This window comes from Trachurus trachurus (assembly GCF_905171665.1).
Source record: "Trachurus trachurus genome assembly, chromosome: 24".
NCBI classification, from domain to species: domain Eukaryota; kingdom Metazoa; phylum Chordata; class Actinopteri; order Carangiformes; family Carangidae; genus Trachurus; species Trachurus trachurus.
Window position 1 is genome coordinate 16,991,669 of NC_139910.1, and position 22,201 is coordinate 17,013,869.

At 41.7% G+C, this 22,201-nt stretch overlaps 1 protein-coding gene across 1 annotated transcript; it reads right to left on the bottom strand.

The window, feature by feature from the left end:
- Positions 1 to 1,547: 1,547 nt before the first annotated feature.
- On the bottom strand, positions 1,548 to 21,963 carry hbs1l (HBS1-like translational GTPase). The gene is made up of 18 exons (XM_084001187.1): positions 21,812 to 21,963; positions 21,091 to 21,159; positions 20,855 to 20,986; positions 20,440 to 20,691; positions 10,003 to 10,111; positions 9,626 to 9,867; positions 8,542 to 8,707; positions 7,750 to 7,867; positions 6,553 to 6,699; positions 5,991 to 6,065; positions 5,738 to 5,855; positions 5,058 to 5,126; positions 4,849 to 4,953; positions 3,842 to 3,932; positions 3,484 to 3,592; positions 3,251 to 3,351; positions 2,766 to 2,910; positions 1,548 to 2,590 (listed from the first exon to the last, which is right to left on the bottom strand). Exons 1-18 carry the CDS (start codon positions 21,852 to 21,854, stop codon positions 2,579 to 2,581), a joined length of 2,103 nt encoding a protein of 700 aa, XP_083857313.1. The 5' UTR covers positions 21,855 to 21,963; the 3' UTR covers positions 1,548 to 2,578.
- Between the last annotated feature and the right edge of the window lie 238 nt (positions 21,964 to 22,201).

Below are 22,201 nucleotides of genomic sequence, written 5' to 3' on the forward strand. Positions count from 1 at the left end.
CCTCATGTTTTATGTTACGCAATCCTGTTAGAGCAAAAAGACAGACGCACAAGGCCACAGTGGAGGAGCAGGGCAAGCGCTCACCTCTCAGTATGGGAACATGAAGTTCTCAACAGTAAGTCACACACAGCTCTCCATGAGACATACTGAAAGGTTCACGATCCTCAAGTGTGTGTGTTTTTTTTTTCTTTTTTGGGTTTGTGTACACAAGGGTGACAACCGTGTGTCAGTTTTAGCGAGTACTGATTCAGAAAGTGCAGTTTCTGACTACGAAGCCACAGCATTACTCATCCGTTTACAGAGAAAGCGATTCATCATTATGCTACACGCTGCCAGACTCGCAGTACTAACAGTTCTTATTGCCATCCCGCTCCTGGCTCTGCTGGATCCGTTTCAAGGATTCTCAGGGAGTCTGTATAGGCCCATAGACTTTCACACTTTGCGGTTCTAACGTATCCCAAAGTGACAGACACAGACTCAGAGCTGTACACATTGTCTGTGTGAAGGGTGTGTGTGGTGTCATTTTCACATCTGCTGAACACTGCCATCCTGTGGCAGCTGCATCCGCCTGTCTGTGTGATGGAAATTCTACATCATGAGACCTTCGCCTTTTGCAGCATCACACACAGCTCTGTGGTGTTTGTGACGGATGGTTTAAGCAGCATGTTGCACAAGTGAGTCATATTAAGATGAATATTTATCTGTGGTGTTGTGTCAGTGATAAGTGAACATCACGAGGGAACAGATAGCCTGTGGTTGGATTGTGGCACATCAAGTCACGAACCCTGTCACATCAGGTAACACAGGAAAGATTATTTCAATCGACGTGAGACAGTTTCAAAAAAACAAAAACAAAAAACAGACTAAAATATAAACAGACTAACCAGATCTGTGCATATTGTAAGGTTACCGTACTGTACATTTCTGTCCATTCTCTCCCAAACAAACCTGTGGCCAGCTTTCATGCACACACACAGAAACTTTTCCGTGTTTGCACACAAACTTCTAAAGAGGTTGCTCATTCTTAATCAGAGACATCATCTCAAAGCACCTTCGTCAAACATTGTTTCTAGCTGACAGCCACAGAAATGTTATCTGAGAAAAGAGGAAACTAATTTGTCTGTTAATCTATTGATTCACTAATTTTTACCACTTTGTTCTTTTCTCTTTTCTGTCTGTGTTGTCAATTGAAGTCTAAATGTGTGTACGCTGGGATTCATGAGTTTCATTTTTCATTAAACTTCAAACTTTGATGTTTCCCGTCTTTCTCACACAACTTTTCATTGAGAAAAATTTTCCTTGGCTACCATGGTGCTTTCCGCTCCAGCGGGAGTGACCCCAGCACTGTCGCTCTTAAACTTGACGGTAAAGCGATCAGGTCTAGATTCTCGCTTCCTACGTACTTTCACATGCGTATTTCCACATTGAAAACCCCAGTTTAACCCTGTCATAGAGCCTTTGGGGCGGATTTTCACGGAGTGGACACTTCAAACTATTGAAATCAAAACTCAAACCACAGATTGCTGATGTCATGTTCATTTCGCATCATCTAACTTCACACCTTCTTTGAACACATGGAGAAACAGAAATACAGCTCCATCAACCTCCCACCTCCATTCAGCTGAGTCTTTCATTGTCAGAAATTAAAAAAAAAAAAAAAAAAGCCCTTCAAAAAGCATTTTGCTGCTTTACTGAACATCTCCTTTGTAGAAGTATTTCAAGTATTTCTCTATGAATGAGAATTCTGACTTTTTCTCCAAATGGAAGTGGAAATTAACTTTCCCTTTTTTGTTCAAGAGCTACTCTACCTTAATTAGAGTAAACATTTAAATGTCCTCATAGCTACATAATTTGAGATGCAGACATATTAATGGTTAAAAAAAAAAACATTTTGCCCTCAACTCCCACATTACATAACATCATCTTTCTCTTGTAAATTTAAAATTAGTCATTTTAATTCAGCAGTTTTGATAAGGAGAGCCTTATTATGGATAAAAGATGTGCTGTAACCTGGATCCAGAATCGTCTGTCCTTATATTAGCGTTAACATTAACTAAAGATGAAATGTGAGCTTGTTCTTTCACTCCTTAAATACAGTAGAAGTCAAATGCTGTGCCAATACCACGGTTGATCTGCACCCGGTTGCATTATCTTTAAGACTGAATTCATGACCAGCCTGGGCTCCTTCAAGGAGAGAGCGGTGAAATCAATCACCGTTGAAATCTCGGCGTGGTAGCGTCGTCTTCCAGAGTCTGATTATATTATTGATTTGGCTTGATCAAACAGGAGATGTGAGAGCAAGAAGGCTTTACTGACGAAGATCGGTCACACAGGGAGGAAATGAGAAGTGGGGGGTAAGCATCACTGTGTCAGGATATCAGTTGGTATCTGTGCAGGTAGTGTTGCCGGGAGCAGTCAGGTGAAGCAGCTACCGCGCTGGTCGGAGTGATGGATGGAGGGTTGTGATGCTCTGGGTCCATGGGTGACATCTCTTTGAAGAATTGCACTTTTTGTCTCTGGCTGCATGCAGTCTCCAGAGCGAGGCCTGACCGGCTCTGCTTTGATGGAAATATGTCTTTCATTCTTTGATCTGTGGTGAGGAAAAACAAAACTACAGTTGATGTCATCGAGTCTCACTTCTTCCACTGGGTTTAACACGCCTAAATGCTTTTGCTCAATTTACAAGTACAGTACGTCAAAACACAGACACATCTTTGTGCAGTAACACAGTCTTTATGTTGTTCCGACTCTTATTTGTACTTTACCTCAGTGACGACCCCAGCAGCAATGGTGGAGCCCACGTATCGCAGCATGAAGCGGCCCAGCTCCTTGTAGTCCTTGTACAGCTCTAATGACACCGGCCTCTGGGTCTGGATCTCCACGATGGCGTTCATACCCTTAGTCAAACACCTGCACAGGAACAACAGATTGGATTCTTCTTATGTATGAAATTCAAATGATGTGAAAGACTTCTTAGAAAAAGTACTTTCAGCTGTTCTATGTGGTTTGATGACAGCGATTATTAGGCTCCTGTTATATTTTGAAGACAGAGAAAACTACAGCACCTCACACATGGTGACTTAAAATTGCAGAAATGCTGCTTCAAAGTGCTTTAAGTTGTTTGGTAACTTAATTCTTTAACTTTATTCCTCCCAGCTCCTACAGCGCTTTGTCATTAGCTGGGAAAGAAAACCTTAACCTTAACTCCAACAAGGGGGATTCCGATGTGTGAATTTATACATAAACTTACTTTGGTTTCTTCTTGAGGACTTCACCGCTGCTTTTGTGTAGGACGCTAACCAGTTTCTTAATGGTGGCGGGCTCACTGACTGTCTGGTAATGCAACAATACCTGCACAGAAAAGGCAAACACAGAAACAGTATCACAGTTAAACATATAAATACAACAAACCAGACAGCCTGAAGCTATAATGAAAAGCTCTTAGCGGTAACAAGTGTCCAGAGTGTGTGTGCTTGTACTTACTGGGAAGCCTTGTGTGATTGGGACCTCGATGTTGAAGAGGAGGATTCGGGCTCTGAATCGAGTACAGACTCGAATGGGCTCCTTAGGGTCACAGAACACACAGCCCACACTGGAAGGAAACAGGTGTCACAAAGTATATACCCAGATATATAGTAATAATAATACATCACCAGAAAAGGGTATTGGGAGCAAAGCAGGCCTTACTGCTTTCTATAAAGGTTTATAAATGGGTAGGTTTGAGAGAGACATCAACTGCTGTTGTTTTCAATTAATATCCAGACAAGCAGCCATTGTAAACCGTAGCACATCAAAGAGAATCGTCATGATTTAATACTTATGTCATGTTTTGCTTATTTACTTGATCTTGATGATGTCCATGCCGGTGACTGTCAGGCTCACATGGTCTCCTGCTGCCGCCCAGTCCAGAGCCTCGTCGTGCAGAGTAATTCCTGCAGTGCAGACAGAGTGTAAGTTTTCTGCTCACCACTGGATGGCAGTGTTTACCTCTCACTTGGTAGTTTCACTGTACTCGGATGCAGGTGTTCCTTAACCTGACAAGACGTGACTTTTACTTCAGCATAGCTTGGTCTTAGTTTAGTGTCTGAGTTTATGGTTTTGGGGGGGTTTGTATTTGTTTAGTCTTTCTTTCTGCACAAGCTCAACTTCTTTAAAGAGACGCCGAGGAGTTTGCTTTTGGTTATAAAGAGTCTCATATTAATGTGGATGAATCTACGTTACCCACTTGTTAATGGGTCCATTTTCAATAGGGTCCATTTTCAATAAATATATCGTTTTGTCTTTAAAGTTATTTTGATATTATTATTTAGTGGTCGACTCGCCCAGCATTTCCTAGTTTCGGTTTCGGTTTCCCGGACGCTGCCCGGCGGGTCATGGGAATAACGCCACCGGATCGCTAGTTGGCATCGTTTATGGTCGGAACTACGACGGTATCTGATCGTCTTCGAACCTCCGACTTTCATTCTTGTTTAATGAAAACATTCTTGGCAAATGCTTTCGCTTTCGTCCGTCTTGCGCTGGTCCAAGAATCTCAACGTGCGCGTGGAGGCTTATGGGAAATGTAGTGTTAAAACACTTCACTTTCCGAAACTCCTCGTAGTCCCTTTAAAGCCAAGTGGCATTCTTGTCAGCTTTTTAATTAATATACGTATGACGTTCAGAGGAACAAACTTTGTGCTCTGTTGTTGCAGAGTGACTGTCCTTGTGATTAAAAATGAAAAATTGTAGCTTTCGAACCTTTACTGCCATGAATGAAGAAAATTCACCGCAGGCCGAATTAAAATTGAAACTGAGGTACCAAAGTCAGACAGAATACCAGAGTGGCAGCAGAGACACACCAGTGCGTACCTTTGACAGTGCAGGTTTCATTGGGAGGCATAGCAAGTATCCTGTCCCCAGTCTGAATGTAACCTGCCTCGATCTTCCCTGTAACACAGAATCCTGAACCCTGGTCTGAGAGGAGAAAACACAATCTCTTTAACATGAAAACAAGAAATTAAACTGGCCATAATAATTAAAATCTTCCACTGAATTTAAGTTTACGTCGTTGACTTTACCTTTGAACACGTCTGAGACGCACAGTCTGAAAGGTTTGTCTACAGACCTCTGAGGAGACTTGAAGGCATCTTTAGAGAGGAAGACACAGAAGAGGAAGAAAAAAAGGAAAAAAAAGGAAAGGTTAGTAAATATCACAAGGAGCCTGGTGAATCATTTTCACTGTTACTGGATGAATAACACTATTTTGTCGCCTTACTGGATGCAAGTCTAGCATCTAGCAAGTCAGCAGTTTACTAGCAGTGACAGGCATTATGAACTATAAATGAACTGTAAATAAATTATTCCACTCAAAATCTGTGTTTTGAGTATCAAAATGTATTTTGAAAATTAAGTTACTAATGCTCAACAGATCTGATTCAGCTAGAATAATTGTTGGCAGATTTTAACCTCAACCTCTTTTTAAACAAGTGGCTATATGCTATAGGTTCCTGGAAGACAGTCAAGCTTTTTACGGGTATGATTTCATTCTATTTTTCAAATCAAACAAGCACTGTAATATTAAACTCCAGTCCAGACGTCTAAAGATAAACAGCGACAAAAACCTACGTTCACACATTTGTAAGAGACCATCGATGAAAAATGGCAGAAATGCAGCTTGAACTTCATATATTATTTTTTCCACAAGTGTTAAAAGGGAGCAAACGCGTCGGGCAGGTCCATGCATGCCACTGTGCATTACCAATCTGCTCCAGCAGGCTGAGGCCAGAGTACCAGGAGGTGAGCTCTGTAACCAAACTCCTGGTGGCGAGGTTTTCTCCTGACAGGCCGCTGGTGGGGATGTAGTAAACATCAGACTCCTGCAGAAACAGATAAAAAACCGGTTTCAGACTCAGAGGAAATACTTCCTCTTAGCCAAATAAGACCTCTGGAACCATTCATATGAAACAACAGTATAAAACATCAAGATGTCGATTGAGTTTGTGCCACCTCACCTTGAATCCTGCCTGCTTGAGAAAGTGGCCAAGTTTGGAGATGATTTCTCGGAAACGGTCTTGTTGCCAGTTTACCTGATTCACAAACACACATAAAAGAAAAAGGAAAAATACACAGACATAAAGTTTCCCCTTAAGCACAGCTTTGCAAAGGAAATGTGTCAGCAGTATGCCAGCGATTATAGGAAACAAGCAAATCAAAAATACAATCGCACACATCTCCCTAAGGTTGCCTTCTCTCCTGACAGAGAAAATGTTAAATACAGTACAAAGTATATATAGAAGTGTATGACTTGTCAAAGGGGAATTCTGGTACTTAATGAGAGTTTAGTAGTGAATTCCTGTGTTCTTCATGCTCTGAACTTTCACTTTCCACAACGCTGTTTGAAAAAGATTAAAAAGATTTCTGAAAAGTAAAAAGCAACTTTTAAATGATTTTTAATTATATGTCATCTACGTGGATTCTGAATTCATGTGTCATCTGTGAAAATGAAAAACCTCTTCGCCGTTTTGTGAGAGAAATATTTTTGTATCTGCTGCAGTGATGTGCATCAGGTCTGACCTGGTCCATCTTGTTGACAGCCACAGCCAGCTGAGTGACGCCCAGCGAACGCACCAGCAGGGCATGCTCTCTGGTCTGACCCCCCGCCTCGAAGCCCGCCTCAAACTCTCCTCTGCTGGCATCCACCACAAGCACGGCCACGTCGGCCTGGAGACGGAAACCAGAGGAAAGATCAGAGAAAAAAAAAATGCATCCACTTGAGCTCACAATGAATCCTGATGGTTGATAATATTAGAAAGCATGAACTAACATCAAGACCGACCCTGCACACACCATTGCAACTGTTCATGTTTCAGTAGAATTTAACATTTTATTGGAGCGATCATTTAATCTGTGGGCAATTTTATGTATTTGAGAAACAAATACTTTTAAATGTAGTTATGTAGAAATACTGAATTCAGTTGTTTTAAAATTAATTCATTAAACACTTCACTGGTTCATTTCAGGCTCATAAACATCCTCCTGACCTCCAGAGTACGTGTCTGACTGACACCTCGCTTTGCTTACAACAGAAACCCCTTAGTCACTACACGAAGAGGCTGAACGTGAGGACAGTCATATGGTAAAAAGAGAAATCACATTAGAGCCCCAAAAAAGGAGGCAGACAAGCACGCCCATGCCGGCAAGTGCACCTTCTGACACCAACACCCAAAACCACATAAGTTATTTCAAATCACGCTGACGGGTGTGGCAGGGCGATGGTATAGTGAGGGAGGAAAAGCATTTTGATCAGAGGGGGAGATTTGCAAAGTTTGAGGGGAGCTTCATGTCACGTTGAGGAGCAGTTAAGATCTGACGGTGGTTAAGCCACAAATGAGCTATTGAAACAGTCTTAAGATTTTTTGTAGATAATATTGTCTAATCAGTACCAAAAAACATGTGTAAATGCTGTATTATCAAATTACAAAAGCTGTAATAGAGGATTTTATCCATAATCACCACCTATTATATTAAAGATGTGTTTCACCTTTGATATTTTTTAAATACTAATCATTACCTTGCTAGATTTCAATTTTATTTTCAAATGTATTTAATTCTGTATTACTTTTCTCCTATATAGTATCTATAACTTGCTGCAACACTTTTTATACAAAAAGGAAAATGCTGAGCCTTCTAAATCCCTTAATGCCTCTTAGTTTTCATCAATTAGATCAAATTTGTGAATAGTGTACGTTTCAAGACTTTTACAAAGTCTACCTGTGCAGCTCCTGTGATCATGTTGGGGATGAAGTCTTTGTGTCCAGGCGCATCCATTAGGGTCACCACCTTAGTGTTTGTCTCAAACTTGGTCATGCCAACATCCATCGTCACACCTCTGTAGAAAACACAAATAATTAGCGTATTCTGGCCCAAGTATGTGACAAAGTTGAAAACAATTTTCTCTATCATGTGGAGTAAAAGCGAAACTAAGGGGGAAAACAAGTGTCTGGACCGCCCATCAGAAGGATGCGGATTTAAAATCTCAGTCCATTGCAGTTCAAGAACAACGTTTTCTGGTGGGCGAGGCTCTCAGTCTCTCACTGTATTACGCATTGGCTTCAGAAGTTACTGATAAGTGAATACGGATTCCCACCCAAATCACTTTCTGTTTCTGGCATATTTCGCTTCCGTTTCGCTCTGGTGACGACAACAGAAAGGGGGCAAACGCAGACACATTTTCAACAATAACATGTATTTCTTTGTCAAAAAGCAAAACATGTCCCAGCCAGTGCAGGAGACGTTTAGTCATTTCAATGAGAAAGCCGTTGATGACAGATCACATCCTGGTCTAGATTAGGTTGACTCTAACAATACCTGCAACTGGTCAAATTTTGACTCAAATTTCTTGGTTTATCATCCTGAAGAGGACAGCAGGAGGAGACAGTTTCGTAAGCATCGTAACTGCACTTAATGAGTGTCTTTATTTATCCAACCTGTGCTTTTAATGTGGAGGGGGGGGATTGTCTTGCTGGCCATGCATATTTTGTAGCTTCACGTTCAAAATGTTACCTGTCCCTCTCCTCGCCAGTTTCATCCAGAACCCAAGCGTAAGCGAAGGAAGCTTTGCCCGCCTTCTTAGACTCCTGCTCGTACTTGTGCATGGTACGTTTGTTGACATTGCCCAGCAGGTAAAGCAGGTGACCCATCAGCGTACTTTTACCTGCATCCACATGACCTGCAGAGAGAGAGACAAATGTAATAATACCAAAGGTTTAGTTCTGTCAAAAGACAGGAAGTGATCAAATACAGAGGCTTCGGGGGGTGGAGAAGATAGCAGGGAGAGATGAAGACAGACTGGCTTAGACAGGAAGACTGCCGTAAGAGAGATAAGGCAGGTAGGGGGAGAGAGAGAACATTAGACATGGTGAAGGGAAGCCACAGATGGGAGAAGGAAAGAAACAGAATTGCACAAGTGGAGGGAGGTAGACAGAAATGGGAACAAGGATAAAGGGTGAGAGGGGGGGAAGGGAGAGGGCCGTGGTAAAACGAAAGGTTTCATAGGCTGTGGGAAACTAGAATCATCTGCACTTCTGAAACTACATAGTCACCTTTTCTAACTGAGAACGAGCAAAATATGATCAAGCAACTGCTCCAGTCTGCAGTTCCAACTTTCTCTCTCAGTGCTGCTAAGCTAAGACACACTCGCACCAAAGAGGGAAATCAAACATTGCATTTACATATCACACAGTTAATTGCTGCTCTTGTGTAATCAGCACATAGTGTACATTCGCGAAATAAAGGATATGGGGCGGAGGCCGATTTCCTTTTTTTTTTTTTTTTCCCCCACCTCACACCAGCACATGTTGCAATGTTTCCCCCTCATGCACACTGTTTGCAAAATAAGAAAAGTGACTTTTGGAGGGAAAATGGAACTCCCTAAGTACAGTACAATTACAAATGTTGTTGCTTTATTTCTACATATGCAAAAACCCCCAAAAACTAAATGCTTAAGTTGTGTAACAAAAGAAAGCAGTACTTCCTCTGTGTTTTGTGTACTGTATGGAGGGAGTAAGAATATCTTTTTCTTTGGCTTATTAAAGTTCCATGTTGCAAGTGGTTTCTGTGGTGGTGGTGCTGTGCAGCTTCTTCCTACCTATAACCACTAGATTTAACAGAGGTTTGCCCCCCTGTCTCTTCTCCAGCTCAGCCTTGATATTGATCGCCTGCCGGGACTTGCGGCCCGGGGTGGGAACTGTGGAGGGCTCGTCCCCATTCGACCCTTTAGATGGGGTCTCGGGACGTTTGGTGGGCGTCTCTGTGGCAGGTGCGGTGTTTGCGTTTTCGGGACTGCAACCGCGGCGAACTGAAGCGGCGGGGCTGCCGTTCTCCGCAGTGCTGAGGAGAGAAACGTGGGCGAGTATTAATCATGATGAAACCCAACTCTCTCTCCTCTGCAACAGATGTGAATCATGCCAGCGTACAGCTTCCAAAAATCATTAGCAGCAGAGGAGCAGAGGTGTTTTCAGATACCTGGGAACATCGAAGCCCATGGTCTGCTTCTTGCCAGACACGGTCATGCGAGCCACTTTGGGAACCACTTCGGCGTCCACTTTATTGTGAGAAGCATCTCTGCTTTTAGCTGAGAAGAAGAGAGGAACAAAATAAACACTTGCTTATAAACAATGGCAGTCATGACTCATCGTGGTCTCTGACAACAGGAGCATATTAAAATTTTCCTACAGTGCATAACAAGACCTATCAGTGATAATCAGCAAATATAAATGTTCTATACATATTAGTTAGTCCACATTGATAATGTACTGTACTTTACTGTATAAAGATCATGTTGATGCAAATTCACGCAATCAATTTGGACTTGACAGTAAGTGGAGAAGCAGACTGAGCATGAGTCTTAAACATGAGGTTTTAGATTTTCCATTTAAATTTACCAACTTGAGCACATGTTGTGACATTTCCTACATCTGCTAATAATAAAATAAAAGTGTGGGAAAATATCATGACACATGTAAACAGCTTATTCAGCAATGTACCGCTCAGTGTGGTGTTAGGACATCCAGAGGATATTACTACAATGTACTTGCTTGTGACTGCTTTCCTGGTCACAGTTGCCACTTACCGGCATAAAACATACATATATTCTTAAGTATGGGCATGTGATGCAATCGGTTGCACTCTCATATTCTGCAGCAGTGAGACTTGTTGATATCAGTGCTTTGTCATCCCAGTCCCAAATGGCCACCGGTCCCAGTCATATCAACCTGCTACTGATTCATTTAGACTGCCGAGCCTAGTGCACACTGTGTGCATGTGTGGCAGCGTCATCCTGGTTCAGAAAGGGTTAATTTCAGAAGTGGCCGTTGCCTCCCGTCTCCACGTAAATAGAGCAGTGTGACACAGCGTTTCGCAGAATGAATCTTGTGAAAAGGTGTCACATCAGCAGAGTGCAGGGCTGGAGGTAAATGTGTGCTTTGTCACATTATGTGATACAGATATGTGTATAATAAATGTATATTAACTCTACACCGCTTCTACAAGGCACACACAACACACACGTAACCAAAACTGATGAGGCAACGTTAAAGAGTGATGTTGTTGATCATATATTGTAATTTTCCTTTTATGCTTTTGGTTCATGTGAAAGCAGAAAAAGCTCATAATTGATATAATTTCAATACTTCGACCTTTACGAGCAAGAAACTGCTGCTCCCCTTTTAGATAGATTCACCTACTCTCCATCTAAGATTTAAGGTTCGCTAACAAACCTTTTTTATCTTAAAGCTTTGACTTGTATTTTATGCATTGTACTAATCATTTGTGTGTGAGCTTCGTGCAGTTTATTCATCATAAAAAAAGCACCCTGAGGGAAAATGAGAGGAAAGGAGGTGTCATTCACCAGTATTATTAATGGACTTTCTCTAACCAGCTTTCTCTGAATGACTGGCTCTGCATTACAGAAAAAGTCCCTCTCATTCTGAAACACTGATATATGAAGCAGACAGTTCATTGCACTGAGGAGGCTTTTTTTCTCTATAAAGAACAGGCTTTTGCACACCATTTAATCCACATTGTGATCAATATTAGTTTAAAAGGTTTAAAAGGCAACAACAACTCATTTGAAAAAAGGGGTCATTCAAAGCTTAAATACACCTCTAATCTATTTCTCCAGAGAATGTTCTGAAAACCTCTCATGCTTGTAAAAGCTGGGCCTCAAACAGTTACAGATCTCCAACACCATCTTCATCACCGAGCCGCTGTGTCATCTGATGGTGCTCTGTCGTGCAGGATGCAGCAACATGAGATAGAAGAACAACTCTGGGGAATTTGGGTTCTTCCTGCAGCTGGAGGCTTTTCTTGTCCCAACTACAGTGACGTGTTGGTTTCTACCACCTGTGTCAAACAGGAGACCGGACGACAGCTTGCAGTCCACTCACATGGAGCGCAAGCTGTGAGACATGTGGTCTCTTTAGATGATTAAATCGTATGGATCAGCAAAATCTTTCTTTTAACCTGGGGTGAAACAGACAGGTGCACCCTACAACACTCCCCTAAGGTCTGAAGCAATAAACAGCCCCTTTTTTTAACTACTGAACATGTTGCTCTGTCAAAACACTGTAATGCCTTCGCAAACAACTGACTTGCCAGATAATTTTTTTTTTGGCTAGCCTGGGGGCAGCACTAACAATGGGGCGGCCTGAGAACTATAGAGCACAATCAGGTTGGGAGGCTCAGAGCAGTATCTCTTTTACACTGTTTAGACTGGCAGGTAAACAGTTGGCCCCCTTCCATCCAGGATTTCTCTTGATAGAGGACCCTTGCAGTGACTAAGAGTGAGTGACTCATTTGTACTACTTGGCCTGAGGGCCCAACTGAGCACAGGATAAGAGGAATCCGCCCAGGATATGCAAATATCAACCCTCTCCCCCCTTGTCCAAATACACACTGTCATCTAAAAGTCTCCGTCTGTGTTTGACAGCATCACGAACACATACACTGAATATTCAGGAAAGCACAAAACTTTCTCAAATCATTGGTTACAAAAGAAAAATCGAGCACTATGTGAACTATTGGTCACCACCATTAAAAATATTAATTCTGATGAGAACATTTGGATTTTGAAGCTCCCCACCACTTGAGGCCGCTAAAGGCTGTGAAAGTCAAGAATTGGGTTTGACTTGGCTCATATCGTCTTAGTCCCATCGAAGGGGAAAACAAGGGGAAAAACATTCACTGATTCAACTATTGTATCCGAGTCTGAGCCAATATGACTGTGTCAAAGTTACCTCTCTTTCAGTTTAGTTTCATCTTGCTCGGGCTGCTAAAAAAAAAAGGTTCAGATACAGTGTAGAAAACCATGTGTGATGTGACTAATAGTGCAAATAGCATGAAAATTTAAATTCCTGCACAAGAGATTCCCACCAGAGGGGACAAAGTAAAACCATCTGCAGCAGTGTATGTTATGCTACATTTAGGCACTCCGCACACTGTAGTCTGTTTTTGCTCCAAATTAACAGCTGTAGCTGTGAACCAAAAATAGATGTTAGACTCTCCATTCACATTTGTAAATTTGATAAAGACATGAATGAAAAACAACTATAAAGGAAGGAAACGAGAGTGTTGGTTGAGGGAAAAGCTCTGAGACCCACCTGACCACTTTCACAATGAGTTGCACTTCGACACACATATATATACGGTGTCGGTACCACCTCAACCCTTCTTCAGATACATATCCTCATCCTCTACAAATACCTACTCAGCAGTCGGCTTGAGTCATACCAACTACCTGAGAACTCTCACCTACTGTTGTGTCTGTAAACACACCGGTATTTCAAAACAGAACTATGGTGAGATTAATGTCTCATCCTCAGCACAATAAAGAGTCATGTCGAAGCACGTTTCGGATTTATATTGTTCGGCAAAATAATTTAACAAATATGTCGTTCATATTTTAAGTGATAGTCTGTGGCGCACCCTCTACTCTGACTCCAGCTGATTTCTTTTTTTTTTTTGAGTGACAGACACAACTACGCATTTTCCAAAGACGAACCAAGGCATAAGACCAGAAGATTCTGCCATAATGCATTCATTAACATTTGTGTGAATGGTGGAAGAAGCCAAACACCTGCAAATGGTAATGAATAGCAGAGTCGCATGATTAGTCGTATTAAAATCTTAATATTGAGTCACACCTCTAGGTAATTACATTCCCACATGACAATGACTCAGCTCCAAACATGAGAAAATCCCTGCAGCCAAGAAGAGCTTACCATTTGGAGTTTAGAGGAGAACAATGGACAGCATCATCCGCCTTTGTTTTCTGAACAAGGCTTCAATATCTTGTGTACAGTACTATGATAAATATTAGGCCTACATTTATAAAGCAGTTCGATATTAACTTGCACATTTAATGTTGCACTGTGTGTTGGATTAGGGATGCCACGATTACTTGTTTTCACAATTAACCGTGGTATTAAACGCCACGATTATTTAATCGTAAAGGTTCCTAAATACTGTCACTTTCCGAAAAAGATTACAGTATGTCGGAACGATCGGAACCAGATCAGCGCAACGGGCACGGAACGAAAACAAAGTTACACAACAACCGCGTGTGTAACTTTGTTTACAGACAGAGATGCGCGCGAGTGGTAAAGCTTGGCAGAGGAAGACTGATTCTCTCATAGCAGACATATTAAGTTGATAACGGCTCGCCAGCCTGTCAATCATCCTGCAATGAAAAAGCAGCCAAAGGAGGAAATACGTCTGATATTAACCATCACGTGCACCAAAAGTAAAGGTAAATACACAGTAACTGGGTTAAATTACATTAATGGGATAGTTCAGCGTTTTTGAAGTGGGGTTGTATGAGGTACAAATGGTCATTAAGTAGAAAATCTGCAGCAGAGGGGCGGTGATTAGCTCAGTTGGTAGAGCACCCGCGTCCTCACTGCAGGCCGCCCCGGTTCAAAGCCCGCGTCGAGCAGCCCTATCCTGCGTGTCATTCCCCCCTCTCTGCCTCCCATTCCTGTCTCTCTATCTCAACTGCCCTCCTGTCCATTAAAGGTGAAAAAAGTCCCCAAAAAATATACTTAAAAAGAAAATTTAAAAAAATCTGCAGTAGAAAGGTAAGGAAACACCGGCGCATCACGCTGCACCAAGACACACGAGAAGTCCCGTCACAAAATAATACACCAGTTGAAGAGTACGAGCTAAAGTAAAATTTACCATGCATCAGCTTCTCGGAAAAAAAGTTTGTTTATCTGGAACTAACTTCAAACCTCTTTTCTCGAAAAGGACATTGAGGTTTTGCCCTCATGTGCAATGTCGTCGAGATCACAGCAGTATTCAAGTCAACCAACTCACTCCACATAGTAACGTAACACTGAATAGGTAGGAATTTAAATGTTAGCACGTCATTTGTAAGAAAAAAAAAGATTAAAACATTTTTTTAAACAGTTGAATACTACAAACATTAATAATTGGTCCTATATGAATAGATACTTCGTAATAATCGTGATATTTGTGATTATTACTCTGACAATAACCAAGAAAATCTATAATCGTGACATCCCTAGTTGGAATCATATTATTGGTCTTGCCATAGAGAATGTAGAATGTAATGTATGTCTATAATAAAAAAGTGTCAGAGGAAATTCTGATAAAAATATATATGGTTTGACAAATATCGTACATACGGTAACTTACTAATAACTTACTACTACATATACAGTTTTTACTAAGAGAGTGAACTGGAAAGGTATATAAGAGTTTACTAACATCCTTCAGCAAATTGGCTCACAGTTGAGTACTGTAGGCCCCTCAATAAGTTGTGTGCGATTTCTTTTATCATTCTGCAGAAAAGAATCATTAACGTCAGAGATCAAGCTACAACAGCACAACAAGCAAACAATAAATGAACCAAGAAGAAGGCAGTGTGCATGCCAGCTGCAAACTTCTTGTAATATAAAGTTTTTCCATTTAGATAAAGACCTGTGTGTTACTTTTAGTCTTTCTTCCTGCGAACATACCACACCACAACAAAGCATAGTAAAGCTGTCTATGTCCATAAGCACTGGCTTTCTTTTGACCACTTGCTGTGTCTAAAAAGGTATTTTCCAGTGCTGGCACCTCATCACAACAAAACAATGTTTGTGCAACAAGTACGCCTTTGCAGAAATGCAGAGAGTCTGTAAAGACACAAAATGATTTGATCTGACAAAGCCTCTTACAAAGCTGTGAAAGTCGAGAGACATGATCAGATTTTCCTACGTAGGTGGTGTAAAAGAGACAGAGAGTAAGATGATCGGCTGTGTCGAGTCGATGTGTGCTTGGGGTGACATTTTCTCCTTGACTTGCAGCTTCCTGCTCAAAACCCACACACTGGCTCGCCTTTAGAGAAAAGGACAAAACAGTTCATGGACAAACCCACTTGTTAATAGGTTACGTGATCTTTTGAAGACTGTCTCAGTGCAAAAGCTAAAAATACTGTGCATCATATCTTGACTCTCAAAGCAGACCACAGCATCCCTAATACACCTAACTGTTTCCAAACATGATCCTCCCAGGACTACACTGAGAGAAACCTGTTTAACTTCTAATGTTTGACTTGTCATTATTTCCACTATGTGCCCTTTATTGCCTATCATTTCCCTCAGGCTCCCCAGTCTATGTTTGACACCCCGAGGGTCCACTTCACTCACCTTTCTGCACCTGTATAAAGTTTACACATGTCAAACCTAAAGCCTTCCTCCCAACTCAAAAAAATACTCAACACATCAGGCAGAGTGAGAAAATGACTCAACCATGGTGAAATTATTACTCTTCGCTCTTTTCTTCTTCTGGCTCATAGCTACAGTGCAAACAAGTGTCCTAAGGACAACACTTAACCAGTTTTTAGGGTTTGCCAGACAACATGCGCACAACAGGACACCTTACAGTTGTTGCTGTTGGTGCAAGATGTTATCTGCCCTTGCCTTCAAGCAGTCCTTGTTCATTCTTAAGTTGTAAAAATTCACTTCTTTAAGGGGAGAGATTCACCATTCAAACCAATACCAATGACTCACACTCAAAATGCAAGATGACTTAAAAAACTTTGGCCTAGCCTGAACAGTGCAAACACTGCACCAGATACATAATGCAGTTTTCTTTCCCAATCAATCATTTCACCCAGAAAATAATCGCACCCTCTACTCAACCCTTAAATGACTTCACATTGATGCCATCTACTCCACCCTTTTGACTGTTTCTGAATTAACAGGTGTCATAACCAACTTGTAATAAGTGAGGAAACTACTGTACTGATTTTACTGTAGAATCCATTAGAGAGAGAAAAAAAAAAGTATCTTTTTAGACCCAGACAAACAGACGCACACCCACAGACGACCAGAAGGACACGCCCAGACACAGGCGCACTCAGAGTACATAAATTTAGTCATCTTTATTTCAAAATTAACAACTTAACCTCTGGCAACTTGTGATGACACACCCAGTGTAAATCAAACCCATCTGTACATGGTCATATTAAAAGCTCATAAAAGCAAGGAAAGAAAAAAAACTTTACCTCAGGTGTGAAGGAATTCATTTTGATGTATTCAGTACACTCTTTATTCACAGTGCTTGCATTCGTAACTCATTTAATCAATGTCAAAGAATAAAAAACGTGTGTGTGTGTGTGTCTGTGTGTGTATTCTCCTCTTGCTCTCTCATGGGAAAATCTCCAGGTGTCCTCTAAACCAAAAAGTCAACCCCATGATCTCAAACACAGGCAGCAGTAAACCAGTACAATGGTTAACTGATCCATATTCCAATAGCTGCAGCACACCTGCAAACAAAATCAACCTCTTTTTCTCTTTTGAGGCTTCATGCAGCTCAGAGCTAGAAAAAAAAGAGAAGAGAAAAAAAGGGGGCCATGCCATGAGAGACACTTTAGTTTTCCCTGGCTAAGATTACACTACTTGCACTACACTGTCATACAAAAATTAAAAAGCCAATGGCTATCTAAGCATACAAAAATAAGACTCAAAATTTAAAATGTATACCTACAGTAACGACAATTTTTTTCTAAAAGTTTTTAAAATCCTTTGATATATCCTTTAAATATTAGCTGCAATTTGTTTCGAGCTGCCCAGGTGGTTCTGAGTAGTTCATTCTTTGTCGTGTTTGACTTAAAAAAGAATATTGTTCTGTATACAATAGCAACATAAGATTTGTCTCTTTGCCTTAATAAAAATAATGCATGGCATGCCGGCCCGTGATAATACTGTTTATAGAGTTTTTGTTTTTTAGCAGTGTTCTGCAGTGGGAATGTCATTGTGTTCATCTGTTGGTCCCAAACGTTTCCTCACTCCACATGACTGGTTGTGGGTCACAGCAGTTAGTTAGAAAGACTCAGAGGTAATAATGACCCTGAGAGCTGCATCACTTTTAAATTTAGTCCAGTTTGGTGGAGCAGAGGGCACCGCACCACAAAGATCTGAGGATCTCGAGTGAGTCAATTTAGCACCAATTTGGATGCAACCGCAGTAAGCGCTTTTCTTTCTTCCTCTCTCGTCTACCTGGTGAAGGCTTTTTGCTGATTAGCGCGGACAATGTCGTCAGGTGACGGTGTGTCAAAGCAGAATGGTACAATTGGTGAAAGTGGGGTAAGCTGTTCTTTACATTTGTCCTGCCATTTACAGAGGAAGGGCTGGTAACCACTTCCTGTCTTCTGACTTCTTATTTTTCTCTTCAATGCATATCTCGTCCTCCTCTGTTGTCTGCGGCTCTGTGTCGACATGGTCATGGCAAATACTGAGGGTGTTGCAAAAACTGACGAATCCAACCTCAAGGCGACTGAAGCCGGACGGGAGAGTGAGGAGAGGTCATTGTCGAAGTGACGAGGGCCCGCCCCATGTAACTGTGACATGAGTGTGCTCAAATCAATAGTCTGGCCTGGATTAGGTTGCCTGGAGTTTTGGTGGTTCGGTTTGTGGTCGAGCTCACACTTGACGCCGCCATCTGAAGTGCTTTTTGCCAACACGCCCGCCTTCTCTGGTTTTGCTGGTGAAAGGAGCGAGGCGAGGGAGTACTGCGACCCATATGAGGTGGTTGAGGTTTCGCCTTTGTGTTCAGAAGTCAAATGTGACAAAGAGAGCAGCTCAGAGAGGCCAGGTGGTTGTTTTAGTGCATTTGCAGTAGATTCAGTGCTGACGGGTTGAGGAGAGGCTGAGGAACTCTTGGTTTGATGCTGCAGGGCTAGTTGTGACAGTGAGACGGCCCCACCCTGGCACCTTGGAGTAATGTTGGTTGGTTCAGAAGCAGTAAGTGCGTCTGCTAGTCGTTCAGTGCCCTGTGATTGAGACTGAATGTGTGAGCTCCTGTTTTGATGCTGTGAAGCTAGCTCAGACAATGAGAAAGTTTGTGCAGTTGCAGCCGTGCCCTGGCACTTCACAGCAATACCACTAAGGGAAGTAGGAAAAGAGTTGCTGATAGTCGGGCTGTGGTTTGAGTGCTCCTGGATTAAATCAGCCAGCGATGGGCTCCCCTTGGGATCAGCCTTTGTGGTTTTACCAGCAGTTCCAACTCCCACTAAAAGCGGATTGCTCTGGAGGGAAGAATTGAGATTCCCAAACCCAGGAGGAGCAGCCAGAGAAGAGCCTGCAGTTGTTAGTTTAGGCTTGTTGAGTGACAGACTACTCAGTGAAGCTGAGAGGAGGGATGGAGTGGAGCTGTTTGATGCTGAGGACATGTTTAAAGAAGCCAGTGTCCCCAACGAAAGGCTGTTTGGGTTAGACATAATGGACGGTGGTGAATTAGGTCCTATGGCGAGAGCACTTAGTGAGGGAACACACAAAGCTCGTCCTGCATCAACTGCTGCCGTCTCCTTACTTTTCTGCTGATGCTGAGACATGAGCTGTGCTAGACTGACACCTGAACCAACATTTTGACGGATAACATTTTGATTTTCAGAGCTGCTAACCACGAGGTCAACCTTATGTTCAGACAAGGGGTTTGGTGTACATGGCTGTGAATGTTTGCACCCATCAGATTTGGGGTTATGTGCCTCAGATGTAATGTCTGTGTGAGAAGCAGACAAGCAGGCTCCTTACCTTACGAAAGCCAATTGCAGGTGTCGAAGAGGAGAGACAGCAGGCCAGATGAATCATACCATAGATGTAAGGGGGAGGGGAAGGGGACAGAAAGAAGGCATTTTGTTAAACATTTGCATGATAAAATGTGTCATCCCACGCATTGTGTGAAACTGTTGCTGTTATGCTTTTATGTGCAGAACACTAGTTAATAGTATTTGAAATTTCATTTTTTTCCAAGTATTTACTGGAGAACGTTGACAGAATGTATTCTGTCAACATATCGTGATCCAGTTTTAAATATAAAGTATTATTTCCATTGTTTATTAATCTCTTGAACTACAATCATGTTCTTCCATTTCTGTGCATCCTCTCTGATATTAATCCCTTATTTGACTCATCACAATCTAAAACACCCACTGTGCAGGCAATACTCATTTTTTTAACGCTTCCTCTTTTGTATTTCCAGTGCTCTTAACTGGCAAGCTTACAGATTTGCACCAGACTGCCCAAGTCACAACTATGTATAACCTTACATATACTCCTTTTAAAGTATATATCATTAAAGCCAGTGGGGAATGTTCAGAATATTTTTGTCTTGAAATTAACATCTATAAATGAATGGTATTGATTCTTGAACAAGTGGTACACATACACAAGGCCTTGTTTTTGCAGTATGTACAAATAAAATCAGCTTCTGCTGAATTATTGACTCGAAGTAACTCAGATCTAACTCAAATAGCAACATCACAAGAAAAAACACTCACAATGACTCATTCACTTTGTGCATTGGATATAAACATTCTCAATTATATAACAACTGTTGGCCAATCAACAACAATGTCTGTCCAACAAATTTATCAAATTTTATCAGCTCTAGGTGTACCTTTCTCAGCCGCAGGCTCTCGTTTGGTTCTTTGCGGAAGCGGTGCTTTCTCCTGGACGGGTCTTGCTAATGAAGCTGCCTCCGAATCAGCACTTTTTTTAACTGGTGCTGTGTTAGTGTCTTCGGACAGGACTGCATCCAGGGCCTTCTGTGGGTCAAATCCACACCTTACGGCTGCCTGGCTCAGGACAGAATCTGGCATTGCATCTCCTAGCACTGCCCGCATATGATCCAGACAAGAATACAGCTTGGCTACAAAACAGAACACACAGATTAATCACAGCAATTGTATTTGTGATCCAGAAACAGAGAACACATTAAACACTGAATGATACTTGTAGAAAAGGTAGAATAAAAATGCAACAGGACCTTAGGGCCACTCTCATTTGTCACTTGTATAACTTTATAAAGTTACCTTGATCAAGAGGGTCAAGGTTGTGGCTGGTGGTAGGGGACATGGGAACATCTTCATCTGCATATTCTTCCTCTTCTAAAGGTTCCTCTTTTGGTGCTTGCCTCTCTTGACGTGAGTAGATGAACTGATTTGCTGAATAAATCAAAAACATGTATATTTAATGGCCAATCTGTGGAATAAGATGTCAATTTAAAACTGTGTGATGTACATTTGATCTCATCAACCAAGATACCAACCTGTTGCTGGTGATATACAGCAGTAGTCATCATCCACTGACTGTCCATATATGTCATCATCATCAAAGTCTAGAAAAAAAAATGTACCAGAGAATCAAATGTGTCCTTTCCTGTGCTTGGTAAAAACATTCACGTGTACTCAAAGGGGCTGTAGTAAAGAAAAAGAGTCCTTTGTGACAGGTGTCACTTTGCCTCGTCAGCAAATTCACAGAAGGCATAACAAACAATAAACTGGAAGCCAGGTGATTTTCTACCGTGACTTAACCGCAGGTTTGATAAAATTGGAATCTAATAGGTAATAATACCAGGAAGTGTCTTTATGCCACATTCAGCTTTGAATTAGAGGCTTGTAATAGTCCTACCAAAAACACTGGAAAGTTAGCTAGCTGGCTAGGTAGCTGTCATTAACTTTAGTAAACAAAACATTAGCTAACGTACAACACTGAGTTGCTATAGAGATAACGTTACCACCATTACGGTTAATAATCATAACTTTACATTCAACAATGCAACTTTATCCTGATATTATATCACCACTGTGGCAGGTGCCAAGTAACACGACAGCAACATTATCTTGCCAGCCAAACTAGCTACTGTTAGCCGCTAGCGCTAGGCTACCATCAGTAACAGTGAATTGTAGCTTAGCAGCTAACGAGTTTAGCGGTTTGAGGCCTCGCAGTGACGTTTAAACCGTGACCAACACTGAGCTAAGGTTATCTACCTTCATCGTAGTTGTAACCTCGAACATTTCTGTGCCGAGACATTTTGCTTATGTGTCGTCTCTCGGCCCCAGCGAAAATGTTTTTCGGCTCACAGACTGTTGTAGCATGTGTCTCAGTGCCTCGCTGCCATTGCTGTGACTGTCGCTGCTGCTGCTGCTGCTGCGTGAAGTTACGCCAGCAGGGACGTCAAAATAAATTCTACACCCTCAAATGCATCAAAAAAATAAATATTTTTAAGTCTTTAAATTTATTGTATTTATGCGGGGGTTTTTTCTTGGTGGCCAACACTGTAGACATTAAAAAAAAAGATTTAAAATACTTTCTTTAGAGATAAGTTTTTCGCTGACGTAACTTCCGGTTGCAGTTCCTCCAACGCGGCTTGGGATCAG